Consider the following 13,505-nt stretch of genomic DNA (forward strand, 5'->3'; position numbering starts at 1 on the left):
AAAGTGTAAATCAAAGTAACCATGAAGCATTAGAAATTCCTTCAGAACAAACCACTATTCGTAGATCTGAACGAACCTCAAGAGTCCCAAATAAATTTGTGTCTTATGACTCATTCTCTCTTAAACATAGAGCATGTCTTATAGCTATTCATTCATATTTTGAGCCCTCATGTTACAATGAAGCAAAAAATTTACCTGAATGGATAAAAGCTATGCATATAAAATTTGACGCTCTTAAAGAAGCTAACACTTGGAAAATTCTAAATTTACCCATTGGAAAGAAGACCATAGGTTGTAAATGGGTTTTTAAGGTAAAAACCAAAAGTGATGGATCGTTAGAAAGGCATAAAGCCAAGCTAGTTGCCAAAGGATATTCTCAAGAATACAGAGTGGATTACGAAGAAACCTTTGCTCCTGTTGCCAGGATGACCAATGTTCGAATGCTTGTAGCTATTTCAGTTATTAAAAATTGGAATATATTTCAAATGGATGTTAAAAATGCCTTCTTGAATGAGAATCTTAATGAGGAAGTATACATGGATGTTCCACCTGGATTGATAATTCCTTCAGGTAAAGTGCTTAAATTAAAAAAGCATTGTATGGCCTCAAACAAGCACCTAAAGCTTGGTTTGATACTTTTAACAATGTTATTACAAGATATGATTTTAAACCATGCTATACTGATACAACTTTATTTATCAAGAATTCTTCTGCGGGTATTATAATTTTACTTTTATATGTTGATGATATGTTGATTACAGGTAGTGACAAAGAAGGAATCAAGAAAGTAAAACAGTTTTTGAAAAAATCTTTTGAAATGACAGATCTTGGGTTCCTAACATACTTTCTTGGTATAGAAGTATCATACTCTAACAGAGGGTACATATTGTCACAAACAAAGTTTGCTTCAGATATTGTTGACAGGTCAGGGCTATCAGATGATAAAGTTGTTGACACTCTAGAGACTGTTGGAATGAAGATGCGAGCCGATGATCGAGTTCCTTTGGACAATCCAACTCCATTCAGACAACTCGTGGGGTCTCTTATGTATTTAAGTATTACAAGACCGGACATAGCTCATGCTGTACATATAGCCAGTCAATTTCAACACGCTCCAACTTCAGCTCATATGAGTGCATTCATGAGAATTATCAAATACATTAGAAGCACAATAAATATGGGAGTTTTTCTATCCTCTTCTTCCTCCTTAGATCTTATTGCATACTCTGATGCTGATTGGGGAGGAGATCCAAATAATAGGAGATCAACCACTGGTTTTTGTGTGTTTCTAGGTGAATCCTTGATTTCATGGAGGTGCAAGAATCAACAAAAGGTGTCTTTATCATCTACAGAAGCTGAATATAGAGCAATCACGACTACTACCATGGAAATCATGTGGCTCAAGCAACTAATTTCAGATATGAGAATTCATATTCAAAATCCTAGAAGATTGTGTTGTGACAACAAGAGCTCTATATATATTGCTCGAAATCATACTTTTTATGAAAGAACTAAGCATTATAGAGATGGGCTGCCATTTCGTTCGTGAAGAATATTTAAAGAAGACTATTGATCTTTCCTATGTGACATCAGAATATCAATTTGCTGATTTCTTCACCAAGGCACTGTGCTCACCAAGATTTAACTTTTTACTTAACAAACTTTCAGTGATCTCACCATAAGTTTGAGGGAGGCTGTTAGAAAATAACATATATATATACTCTTCGTAATACAAGAGTACATATATGTATATGTATATGTATATATATGTATATAAATATATATTTAAAGTATATACGTATATCTTTGTAATATTTATTTTTTTGTATTTTTATTTTATTTATTTTTATTCCTTTTTTGTGTTCTTTTTTGTCTTTTTCTTAACAGTCATAATGACTGTCACTGTATAGTCTGGCTGATTGTCAATGTACAGTCAATATTTGACTGTTGACAAAGAGCTGTTGGGAACTATTCCCAACAACAAAGAGTTAGAGCTGTTGGGAATAGCCCAACAGCTCTTTCAAGAGAACATGTAATCTATAAATAAGGCCATTTGTGCCCATTGTAATTCACTTTTTGTAGAGGGTTCTCCCTCTCAATTATATTCAGATTGAAGTGCTTTTTATGCACTCTTTTACATTTGTGTTGTGAAGCATTTATATGCTATTTTTGTTCTAGCGTATTCGATGAATGTATGTATTATCAAGTTATTTGAAAACTTGATTATTTGTAAGTCTCTTTTCAAGGGCTAGGAAACAAGCCAAGCTGCTGGTCGCTTAGTTAGTAGGGGCTTGTTTCAACAAGTAAAATAGGCCCTGCTCAATACAAACATAAAAAAAGGTATTTTTCTTGGCTCAACTTGTATAAACTCATTAAGTAGTAATAAACATCTGTTAGATACATTTTACATCATCTCATATGCTAAAGAACAAATGATTGAAGCTTTTGGTTCGCAAGCAATAGGTTTCCAAATAAAATCTTAGGTAATTTACTGCAGGTAGGTGCCTAACATATGGCAAATGCACTTTTAGCTGTCTTTGGTTTCAAATATTTAAGATAGACGCTTAACCTTTTAAAAAATTGCTCAAATAACTGTCTTGAGTTGCTTTTTTACTTAGAAATGACAATTTTAACCTCTTTGTATAGTAGTTTGTGGGTACAAATGCCTGTTTTTTTTAAAAATAAATAATATATATATATATATATATATATATATATATATGAGAGAGAGAGAGAGAGAGAGAGAGAGAGAGAGAGAGAGAGAGAGAGAGACCGTATAGGTACAAATGACTTTTTTTCTTCTTCATTTTTTTGATTGTTTTTCATCAAACAAACCTTTCAGGTGTGATCTACATGTTTTTCTTAGTGGGAATCAGCTCTTACATCATCAAATTACAATATGTAGACCGGTTTTTATAAGGCTTCAATAATCAACGGCCTACAATGAGTGATCCTTTCCGGGTCATAAAATCGTGTTTTCTCGTCGAAAAAACGCAAAGCCGATCCCTACTGTTTTGGACATGCTGAATCCATCTATGAGGTCTGATTGGATCAAAACAACCTGCATTACATGATCCATAGGCATTTGTACCTACAAAAGTTTGTAGCAAACATTTTTACAACACATACAGTATAGGATATAAATTTGCTAGTCATTTTTACATTCATTCTAGTAGATAACACTAATTTTTTACATTTTGCCACTTTTTTGTATATCTAACCTTATAGATGTGATCTACATAGTTTTTCCTTTTTTTTGGTCAAAAACAGGTTTTGCTACATGTTTTGCAACATGTGTGCTGGTTTAGACTTAAAAAATCAACAGCCTGCAATGTACCAAAATTTCATGACTCAAAAAATCATATTTTTATATTGAAAAATGATGATCCCTAGTAAACATACCAGGATGAATACATTTATGAGGTCAGATTGAGTGGATACAACTTGTACCTATGATTTTCCAACTAGTTTGTAAATACAGTGGACACACGCGCACGCACACGCGAGAAATGAAAACCTACAAAATGGTCACAGTGCTAAATGAAACATGCTATTGGATTTCCAGTGTTTGTTCGAAATTCTGACTATACAGATGTGATCTATATGCTTGTTTTTACAGGAATCACTTCTTGGAGCATTTGATTCCAATGCATGGATAGGTTTTTATAAGGTTTTAAAAAATCAACGGCTTACAAATTTCATAAATTTTCTTGCCTCAAATACCATTTTTTCATCCAAAATGCATGATCCAAGTGTCAATTTCTAGTAAATCAATCATGCTGAACACATGTTTGGGGTTGAAATTTTGAAAAACGCACTTGAAATCCAATGACATGTTTCATTTAGCACTATATATATATATATATATATATATATATATATATATATATATATATAAGAGTACAAGCATTATAATATTGGATTCTATAGAAAATCACATTAAGAAAACAAAGAGCAAACCTCTACAAATCACAAATTACACATGCATCTTTTATGGCCCAAATTTCTTCGAGCACGATTATATTAGAGAGCTTTCCTGAGATTGTGCAGTGCTTTTTTTTTTATTTCTGAATGTTTCTAAGTACGTAAGCCTATGAGCAATTTGACAATATAGAACGAAGCTTACCTCCATTATCAGGGCCTATGATCAATCAACAGCCACGAAGAAGTGGCAGAAGCTTTAGTAAATCAAACATGGTGACTTTATCCATGTTTGAGGACTCACATCGCAGAGCTAACTTGGTAAGCAGAAACAATTAGGGCAGGAGAACCTGAAACTATGAACAAATACAGTGAGAATAAATAGCTTGCATTAGCAACCTGCGTGTCACGGAAGGAAAAGTATTTTATGGTATTAAACCAAAAAGGCCAAATAAAATATAGGAAAAAATGAGGCAAAGCATTTGTGCATGGAAATTGCTGATTTCCAGCCTTTCATCTGAGATTAGGACTTGGAAACTGTCTGGCCCATGTGTGAGTTAAAGTCCTGCATACGAAAATATTTTAATGATTAAGATAAAAAAACAAATGATACTGTGATCTCAAATTACATAAAACCATATAAAACTGAAAGCTGGTGGCACTCAACTTTCAATACCCCCATCCAGGAAAGTCTTGGAATGTGCACCAACATCATTAGGCAGTCACCAATAGATTGATAAAAAGACAAGAGAAGTATGATAGTTGAATAAAAAATATGCAGTAAATTTAAGATGTATGAGAAAAAATCCACTATAGTATCACAAAATGGTACACATCCCAATGCACTCCGGAATGTGTTCCACGAGCCAAGAACACAATGTAGTTAAACATACATTCACAATGGTTGTACCCATAGAACACAAGACTTAAAAACAAATAATTTCATTAAATATGAAATTCAAATAATACAAAAAATGAAAAATTCCAAAAGAGCCTCACTACAACACTCAAAACCTAAGAAATTACCCATCACTCTCTCACGTTACAATGCAACCCCCCCCCCCCCCCCCCCCCTATTTATAGGGAAGAAGAAGAGAAAAGGAGAAGGTTGGAATCCTTCTAGCTGTTGGAGAAGATCAGATGGTTAGAAATATAACCGATGGACCCTCTCCAACGGGTATATAAAGTCAACATTGGTTGACTTAGTCAACCCAAGTTGACTATTATATATTATATAAATAAATAAATAAATAATATATATATATATATATATAAGATTACATCCATCTTAACATATAGCAGGCTTAAAAGTAAACAAGAACGTGGAAAAATCAATGGTTTGACCACCTTTGATGGTATGAAGTAGTAAACCTGAGGAGATCATTGCGGTATGGTGTCAAGAACCATCAGGGATAGACATAAGAGTTGTAGAAGCAAGTTCAACAACTGAAAAATGAATATTTTCCAATGTTTCACAATCAGTTTCATATGTAACCAAATAAGGATTTTTACAAACATGTTATACTAACAAAAAAGAGAAAGGTGGTATGCTTAACTTTCAAAAGGGAGTGAGAAGGAAGGTGGAGGGACAGAAGATGCAGCTGTCTTATATATATATATATATATATATATATATATATATAGAGAGAGAGAGAGAGAGAGAGAGAGAGAGAGAGAGGCTGTCATTGGAAATGGAAAGAGTTGGTAAGCATTAAATGAGAGAGGAGGCAAGGAAGGTGGAAGGACAAAAGGAGTAGCCGTCTAGGAGAGAGAGTGTGTGTGTGTGTGTTGTCATTGAGAATGCATAGAGTTGGTGAACATTAAATGAGAGGGAAGAAAAGAGGGAAGGTGGAGGGACAAGGGAAAAAGAGAGAGAGAGAGAGAGAGAGAGAGAGAGAGAGAGAGAGAGAGAGAGAGAGAGAGAGAGAGAGAGAGAGATTTTAAATGGTGTAAAACGTAGAGAGCAATTTTAAATGGTGTAAATCGTCAATTTCCTATTGGTTCAAAAGTAGGGCTTCGGTTACTTAAAAGTGAGTGCGACTTTCCAAAGATTGGGAGTTATATATATGCATTTGTGTGTGTGTGTGAGAGAGAGAGAGAGAGAGAGAGAGAGAGAGAGAGAGAGAGAGAGAGAGAGAGAGAGAGAGAGAGAGAGCATTAGCCCTGTACATGGAAGAACTTTCCATGAAGCATTAGCCCTGTCCATGGAAGGAGAACTTTCCATGGCTTGGTTCCAGCCTTGCTGTGTCTAAAACCTAGGGATACCTTGGTCTTTTCTAATAAATGTCATTAACTGGAGTTAAGTAGGTTGCTTTTGACTGTCCATCATACCCTTGTGACTGACACCATTATGAGACTAGTGGGCCTGGCATGTCTAACAAGTTACATATGTGCACTTCATACATCTGGATCGGCATGAGTGCACACTTGCTGTCATTGCCATTAAGTTATACTTTCTTCAAATTGACTGTGTTTTGCCTATTTTGTGCTGGTATTTCTCTAGATAATGAACTCACACCAAAACCCTGTAGGAATTATGTCTGTTACATTAACCAGGTCTTCTTTATATGGCAGCTCCAGTGTTGTGGCTCTTGGAATTTATTTGACACTCATGCTTCGACTCCTTTACCTTCTAGATATTCAACTTACTGAGCTGAACTTATATTTTAGCTGTAAGGACATGTTCACAATTTACTTCAAATTTCTATGCATTTTATTAAATAGTTTTGCAGTTTTTTTTACTCTTGCCTGTGAAATATTTCATTATATTTTGTCTTCTTTTCTCCTTTGTTTTTCTAAACTCTGGATATGTGCTTTATAGATATCAATCTTGGTTGCAAGAAATGAGAGGGAGAGTGCACAAATCGCTTTGCGACCTAAAGTCTCTTGGGGTGGACCTGGTATTGCTGGTGTTGTACAAGTCCAGATTTCTGACTTGTGCTCCAGTTCGGGTGACAGGTTTGCTCAGAGATCTGAGGCTATGCTTCTTTAAGCTGATTGCTAAGATATCAGCTTCTTCTGTTTTATCCTTTCTTTTCTGTGAACTTACAACTGCAGCTTGGCATTGGCAGTTTAGTGGTCGGAGAATCACTGACGTTGCGTCATGTGGTGCCTGTCTTAGGTGTGCCTGATGCTCTTGTACCTCTTGACCTACCAGTGACTCTTATAAACGTATTTCCTGGGTACTGCACATTTAATTTGGAAAAAGAATAGCCTTGAATATGACTGTCCAGGTGACGCTGTCATATATTTTCCTCTTGATTAACTCTAACATTGTTAATTCTTTTTTACAGAGAAACAACAGCACTATGGCTTTCTGTAGATGTTGATGCTACACAACCACCTGGTCAATATGAAGGCGAGATTTTGATTACTGCTTTGAAGTCTGAGCCAGAGTAAAAATCCTGCTTTTTCATATTTTGGCATACTTTTTCAATAGGTGCTATCAATACTTTCTTAATGAGAAGGTTTATTTTGAAGTTCACAGCATTCATAGGGTTATATTGTTTTCTACACATGTACATCAGTACATGGGTTCTAATTAAGACTGGAATTCCAGCCACTCGATGAAAGGAATGTCTAAAGCTGAGACATGCCAAATCCAGGGAGACCTTCTTAGTTGTATTTCACTAATGGAACATTTGGAAGGAAAACCATTTGAAGAAGTGGTGGGTTGCAAATACATATGCAATATCAGACTTCATTCTCTTATTTTTCTTCTAATCTTTAACTCGCACTTTTCTTATTACATAGTTGTTTTTCCTTTGCAGTTAGAAAGAGTCAAAACCACATCTGTTACCTTGAAGAAGATTTTGCAAGTGCCAGTATTTTCTGACATTTCTCCAGATTGTGGGCCAGGGGACATGATGGATGAAGATACGTTGACAACTTTCTCCGTCTGCATTAAGTTGAATGTGGCAGTTTGGGACTTTGTTCTTCCAATAACGCCATCACTTCCTGCTGTGTTTGGGGTATCCTTTATTTTTCTTTTACAATTCAGTTCTGCATTTTATAAGTAGCTGCTCATAGGAAACCAAGTTTAAAGTCCCATCAATTCATTGAAGTTGTTTCAAAGTGTTGCTTGCTGCATCATAAAATAATCTTACCAATATTTAGTTGGTCAGTTTTTCAGTTTTAAACATGGCCTTCGCATTTCTTTTTGGATGGATAATAACCCCTACCTGTACAATAAATAAAGAGTATGGAGTTACAAAGAAAATCACAAAAGATTCCACAGCAAGATAATTGTCTGATAGTCTCTTGGTTATCACCTCAAAATTGTATTTTTCAATGTTTAGCCTAGGGGGATCTAGGACAATGTGTAACAACCCCAACTTATCCTCGTGAAAAGTTGATTTTTTTTTAAAAACAATTGCGGAAACCAAAACCCATGGATTCGGGGTCTCACAAACTTAACAACTACCAAACCACAAGTGATCTTACATTTAATTGATCAACGAATAACCAACTTTATTAATCAATAACTGAATGTTATAGAACATGAATAAGAAAAGAATGAAATCCAGAGCCACACTGTCAAGACATATCAGAAACTAGTTACGCGATCTCGTAGGCTCCATATGGCTGTGACCCCATCACTAAGCTCCAGGTCCTAAGAAAAACATCTGAAACATCGGGTAAGAACCAAAGATTTTTTGTACGAATTCCTCTAAAAATTCAAATAGAAAAGAAAAGAGCATAAATCAAATTCATGCAAATATTCCGAAGAATATAACAACAATAATCTCATAAACCATTTAATATTCAAGCATCTAAAAGTAAGTGACATGCAATAACAATTTCTCATATGGGACAAAATAAGTAAGAATGCATGAACTAATGCAGAACAATGAAGATGCATAAATAAGTTAAGTTATTATCCGAGTTCTCTTTTGCATGCATGTCCCTATTAAATGCACATAATTTTAGTTTTACTTTTCATTAAACCCACAAATACTCAAAACAGGCATAACAATTCCTAAAGTCTGGGATAGGTTCTCAGTTGTAGCTTAACACACAATTTGTATTTTATTAATGGGTTCCACGCTTGTTTTTCGACCGATATAAAAAAACAACACAATCCATCAAAATATTAGAAATCAACATCTAATGTCGGGATATTAGGAAAATCAGCATCTATTGATGCCACTTTCTTGGTATGCCAATAACAACAGTTGTGTCACAACACCACCCCCAGGCAAAGTGACTGAAATCTTCCTAAAACCGTGGTCAGGAGACAAACCACCATATTGGGTTTAGGGGTACAAACACACACAGAGTTTTAGTATCTTCATGGTTTTCTCAAAACCGCCATCTAGGATTTTCACACTGCGTAAGGGACATCCAGGAAGAATTACACTATTTATCTTTTTTATCTTTTTAACAAAATCAAGTTCTTTACACAAGAACCGTTTTGCAAATCAATATGCAAAACCCAACACGGGACCTGACCCGCTACAATTTAATAGTGCAACTAAATTAGAAAGCCAATAATTTTAATAATAAATTTTGCAATGCATAAAACAAATCTTGGAGCAATACATGCTCCTGGCCTACATGGCCTGTAGTGGTTGACATCTGACCACCAATGCATCTCATGTAAAATCCTTAGTGAACATGCAGACACATAGTTGTTCAAAACATACTCATGATGCACATTCAGTTACACACAACAAGAATGTACATATAAAACAATTTGCATATGCATATGAACAAATGTTTGTAACATACCTTTTCTTCCTGATCCATTTTATGCATAAACTCTCAAATATGCACATGATCATATTTTTGCATTTACTAAATTTTATGAGTTTCCATGTGTAAGGCATAAGCAATTGCAAGCATGATGATCCAATGCATATCATAACCAATAAATACTTTTGTCTTTCATACGCAATAAATCTGGGCATACTACATTGCTCGGGATGCCGAACATACCTACCGAGTCATAACTATGCTGCCACACATGAACATGACATCATTAGTATGATGTTGGCAGCATGTTTCTTATGCAGAAACATTCTACCAAAATTAGTGGACAACAGACAATGTTGACAATGTTGCACATAAATGTGCAACATTGTTTTGCCCTACAACTGCCTACTGAAAACACCAATAGAGCTTGTTTGGCAGCATTGAGAAACAATTAAAATTTAGCCAATTATGACAGCATGAAGGAATTATTTTAAACAGGGTGCTAACATGGATCAGAAGTTGATTTTTGTGGATTCAGTTTTGGAGAACCGATACACCAAAACAGTTCGGCCAGCACAAGAACAACCCACAAAATTTCAGCATAACAGGCATGTTTGGCAGTTGGTCAAACACCGTCATAACAACAGTCAAATGAAGCAAAACAGCATGCTGAAAAAAAATAAAGCTGATGCACAATCATACCAGCGGTCACACGAAGAAAAACAATATGCTTAACAAAATTATTCTGATGCACAGTCATACCAACAGTTACATGAAGAAAACATGCTGAAAAATATAAATCTGATCCATATTCATACCAGCAGTTACATGAAGAAAACAACATGCTAGAAAATATAAATCTGATGCATATTCATACCAGTAGTTACATGAAGAAAACAACATGCTGAAAAATATAAATCTGATGCATATTCATATCAGCACTCAAAAGAAGAAAACAGCATGCTGGAAAGATAAGGCTGATATACAGTCGTCCCAGCAATCAAAAGAAGAAAACATGCTGAAAAATCTGCGACAAGTCTGGTTTGGGTCAGATCATATCCAAACCAGACCTCACATTTTCCTTTTTCCTATGAAATATATATGCATAAATCAAGTTATACCTATTTCTTTCCCATTCGAACCTAGAGAGGAACCCGTACCTTGGATCGAAGACAAAAAAAGGACTAGAAAATCTTCGTCGGACGACTGGAACAAAAAGAACCCTCCTTTCCTTCTCTCTTTTTCTCTCTCTTTTTTTTTTTCTCTTTCTTTCTTTTCTTTTTTCCCCTTCTTCTTTCTCTCTCTCTCTCTAGAAAAAAAAATTAGAGAAAGAGACGAGTTAGACCCTTTCATAATTTTTTTGGGTCTTCTCGAGCGAGGGTAACGTCCCCTCTAGAGTCTTTCTATAGAGCTATGTCACAGGGACTCGGCTAGCAGGGTGCCGCACCCGCAACCGAGTGTGGTCAACCCGACCCTGGGTGCGTTGACCGCACCCAGGGTCATTTTGGTCCATTTTTTTGTTTTTTGTTTTTTTTTTTAAATTTTGCCCTATGAAATGGGGTGCGGTCAACCCGACCCTGGGTGCGTTGACCCGCGTCGGGGGGAACCCCCGGACCCCCTTATATATATATAATTTTTTTTTACATTTTTGCCCCTGCCGCACCCGAGTTTTTTGGAAGTGTCGAATCCCCGCACCCGCACCCGCACCCATGTGACATAGCTATAGAGGATAGAGTTCTATAAAATATAGAAGTCTATCTCTCTCTAATTACTTCTACTTATCTTCTTATTATCTCATATTTTATTTATTTTTATTAACTAATTTGGGATCTATCTAGGTAGAGTTCTACCATATCTAGATGATAATTCATTTAATCATCCCAACAACATTTAGGCCTTTTTAGAGGGTGACACCCCCTCTAGAATCTCTGCATAATAGGTAGAGTTCCACAAACGTAGAACTCTACCATATCCAAAAATAGAAATTTCAAAATTTATTAATAATTATTATTTTATTAATTATTATAATTTTATTAATTATTAAATAATAATTTTTAAGAATGTTCTAGAGGGTATCTCCCCCTTTGGGAGTTTTCTTAACATGGAATTTACTTAGTTTAACCTTTTTAATTGAATTTAAAACTTTAAATTGGTTAGACTTGGATTTTAGATTTGGATCAAGATCCAAATCCATATACAAAATCCATATGAATCTCAATCTGGACCAGATCCTAATTAATATGGGTCTTGGACTGGGTCCATATCCATATCAACTTGGATCAAACGGATCTAATCAGATCCGATCCAATCCAGAACTGGTCATATCGAAGTGGGTCATTTTTGAAAAAATGCGATTTTCGGGCCAACCGTAGCTCGAATTCAGAAAAACAAAATAGCAATGTTTTCAGAATTACAAAACGCATCTAATGATATAGTATCTGAATTTTGCCTGAATTTAACCCGAATTTCTCTCGATTTTCGTTGGATTTTAAAGGTTAAAAACAAAAAGTTTTACAAATCTTATTTGCCTCGTTTAGGTCTTGTCAATGGTTCCTGGGCCACGCCCAGACTCAGTTGACGCCACCTAAAATCGAAGATTTCTATCAACTTACAAAATACTTAGTCAATTTTTTAGAAATCTCAGAATCTACAATGAAAGAAAAATACACGATATTACAGAATTGGCTATGTTTGCGCTAACTCCTATGTGTATATGACAATTGGGAGCTGTTGATAACCAACATGAAGCTTGGAGACTTGATGGTAATAGGTATCTTGACCTTCCATGGCTACCCTAAGGGCATATTTGGAAGCAAGAAAAACTCTCATAGGATTTATTTTTTGCCTATGAGAAGTTTTGACATGATAATTTTTCTAAATGATTTTTTTTTCACTTGTTTGTGTAGCATGAGAAAAATGACCTCCCTTCTCTTCCCTCTATCTTTCTTCTCTCTCCCTCACGACGATCACCGCCGACATAGTTGTAGCCTCCCTCTGGCGATGACGAGTACAACCAAACCTCTCTTCTCTCCCTCTTTCCTTTCTCATTTTTCTCTCTCTCTCTCACGACAATTATCAGCTTTGGATGGAACAGAGAAAAGGGGAGGGAGAGTGTACGAGGATGCATAATGGCCGGATCAGAGGAGGCCAGGTGTCGGCTCAGGTGGGTGCCGCCAGATCATTCACAAGGGAGGGCAAGCTCAGTTGGGGGGTGTCGCCGGATGAGACAAAGAGGAGGAAGGAGGCTCGACTTAGGTGGATGCCATCAAATTCGACACGAGGGAGGGCAAGCTCAACAGGGGGGGTGCCACCAGATGAGACAAAGAGGAGGAAGGAGGCTCGACTCAGGTGGCTGCCATAAGATTAGACTCAAGGGAGGGCAAGCTCGGTTGGTGGGGGGGGGGAGGGGGGGTACTGCTGCTGCTGGATGAGATAAAGAGGAGGAAGGAGGTTTGCCTCAGGTGGGTGCCGTCAGTTGAGATGAAGAGGAGGGCGAGCTGCGGGTGCCACTAGATCAGACACAGGGGAGAGCAAGGACGGCTGGTGGGATGCCGAAGATGGTTTGGGTTGATGATGCCTCCAGATTGGAGGCAATGGGTCACCATGCTGTTGACTCTGCTGCTGGAGGTGGTGGATCATCATATCGTTGATGGTGCTCTTGGAGGCACTGACGGGGATGCTTAGGAAGGCCTCTATGATATCCCTGATCTTGTCGAGCACCATGGCGGAGGTCTCGGCAGAGATGGTGGGTGGTGGTGGTGAAACAAAGTTGTCAAATCCTGCCATGAACTTCGATGGGTGGTGGTGATGGTGAGATGGATGGTGGTGGTAATTGTGAGATGTGGTGAGATGGGTGGTGTGGAGTGTAAATCACCATTTTCTCTTGGTCG

At 36.7% G+C, this 13,505-nt stretch overlaps 1 protein-coding gene across 2 annotated transcripts in view; it reads left to right on the top strand.

Moving 5' to 3' along the window:
* Positions 1-13,505, top strand: part of LOC149842291 (alpha-1,6-mannosyl-glycoprotein 2-beta-N-acetylglucosaminyltransferase) — a 74,160-nt gene that overhangs the window by 26,357 nt on the left and 34,298 nt on the right. For both annotated transcript variants that reach the window (XM_089999047.1, XM_089999048.1), the window contains exons 3-7: positions 6,743-6,879; positions 6,993-7,103; positions 7,215-7,316; positions 7,481-7,589; positions 7,692-7,892. In XM_089999047.1, the coding sequence (XP_089855173.1) occupies positions 6,743-6,879; positions 6,993-7,103; positions 7,215-7,316; positions 7,481-7,589; positions 7,692-7,892 (660 nt within the window). The remainder of the gene's footprint in view (positions 1-6,742; positions 6,880-6,992; positions 7,104-7,214; positions 7,317-7,480; positions 7,590-7,691; positions 7,893-13,505) is intronic.

This window comes from Nuphar pumila, chromosome 3 (genome assembly GCF_984573655.1).
Source record: "Nuphar pumila chromosome 3, dmNupPumi1.hap1.1, whole genome shotgun sequence".
In the NCBI taxonomy this organism is placed as follows: Eukaryota; Viridiplantae; Streptophyta; class Magnoliopsida; order Nymphaeales; family Nymphaeaceae; genus Nuphar; species Nuphar pumila.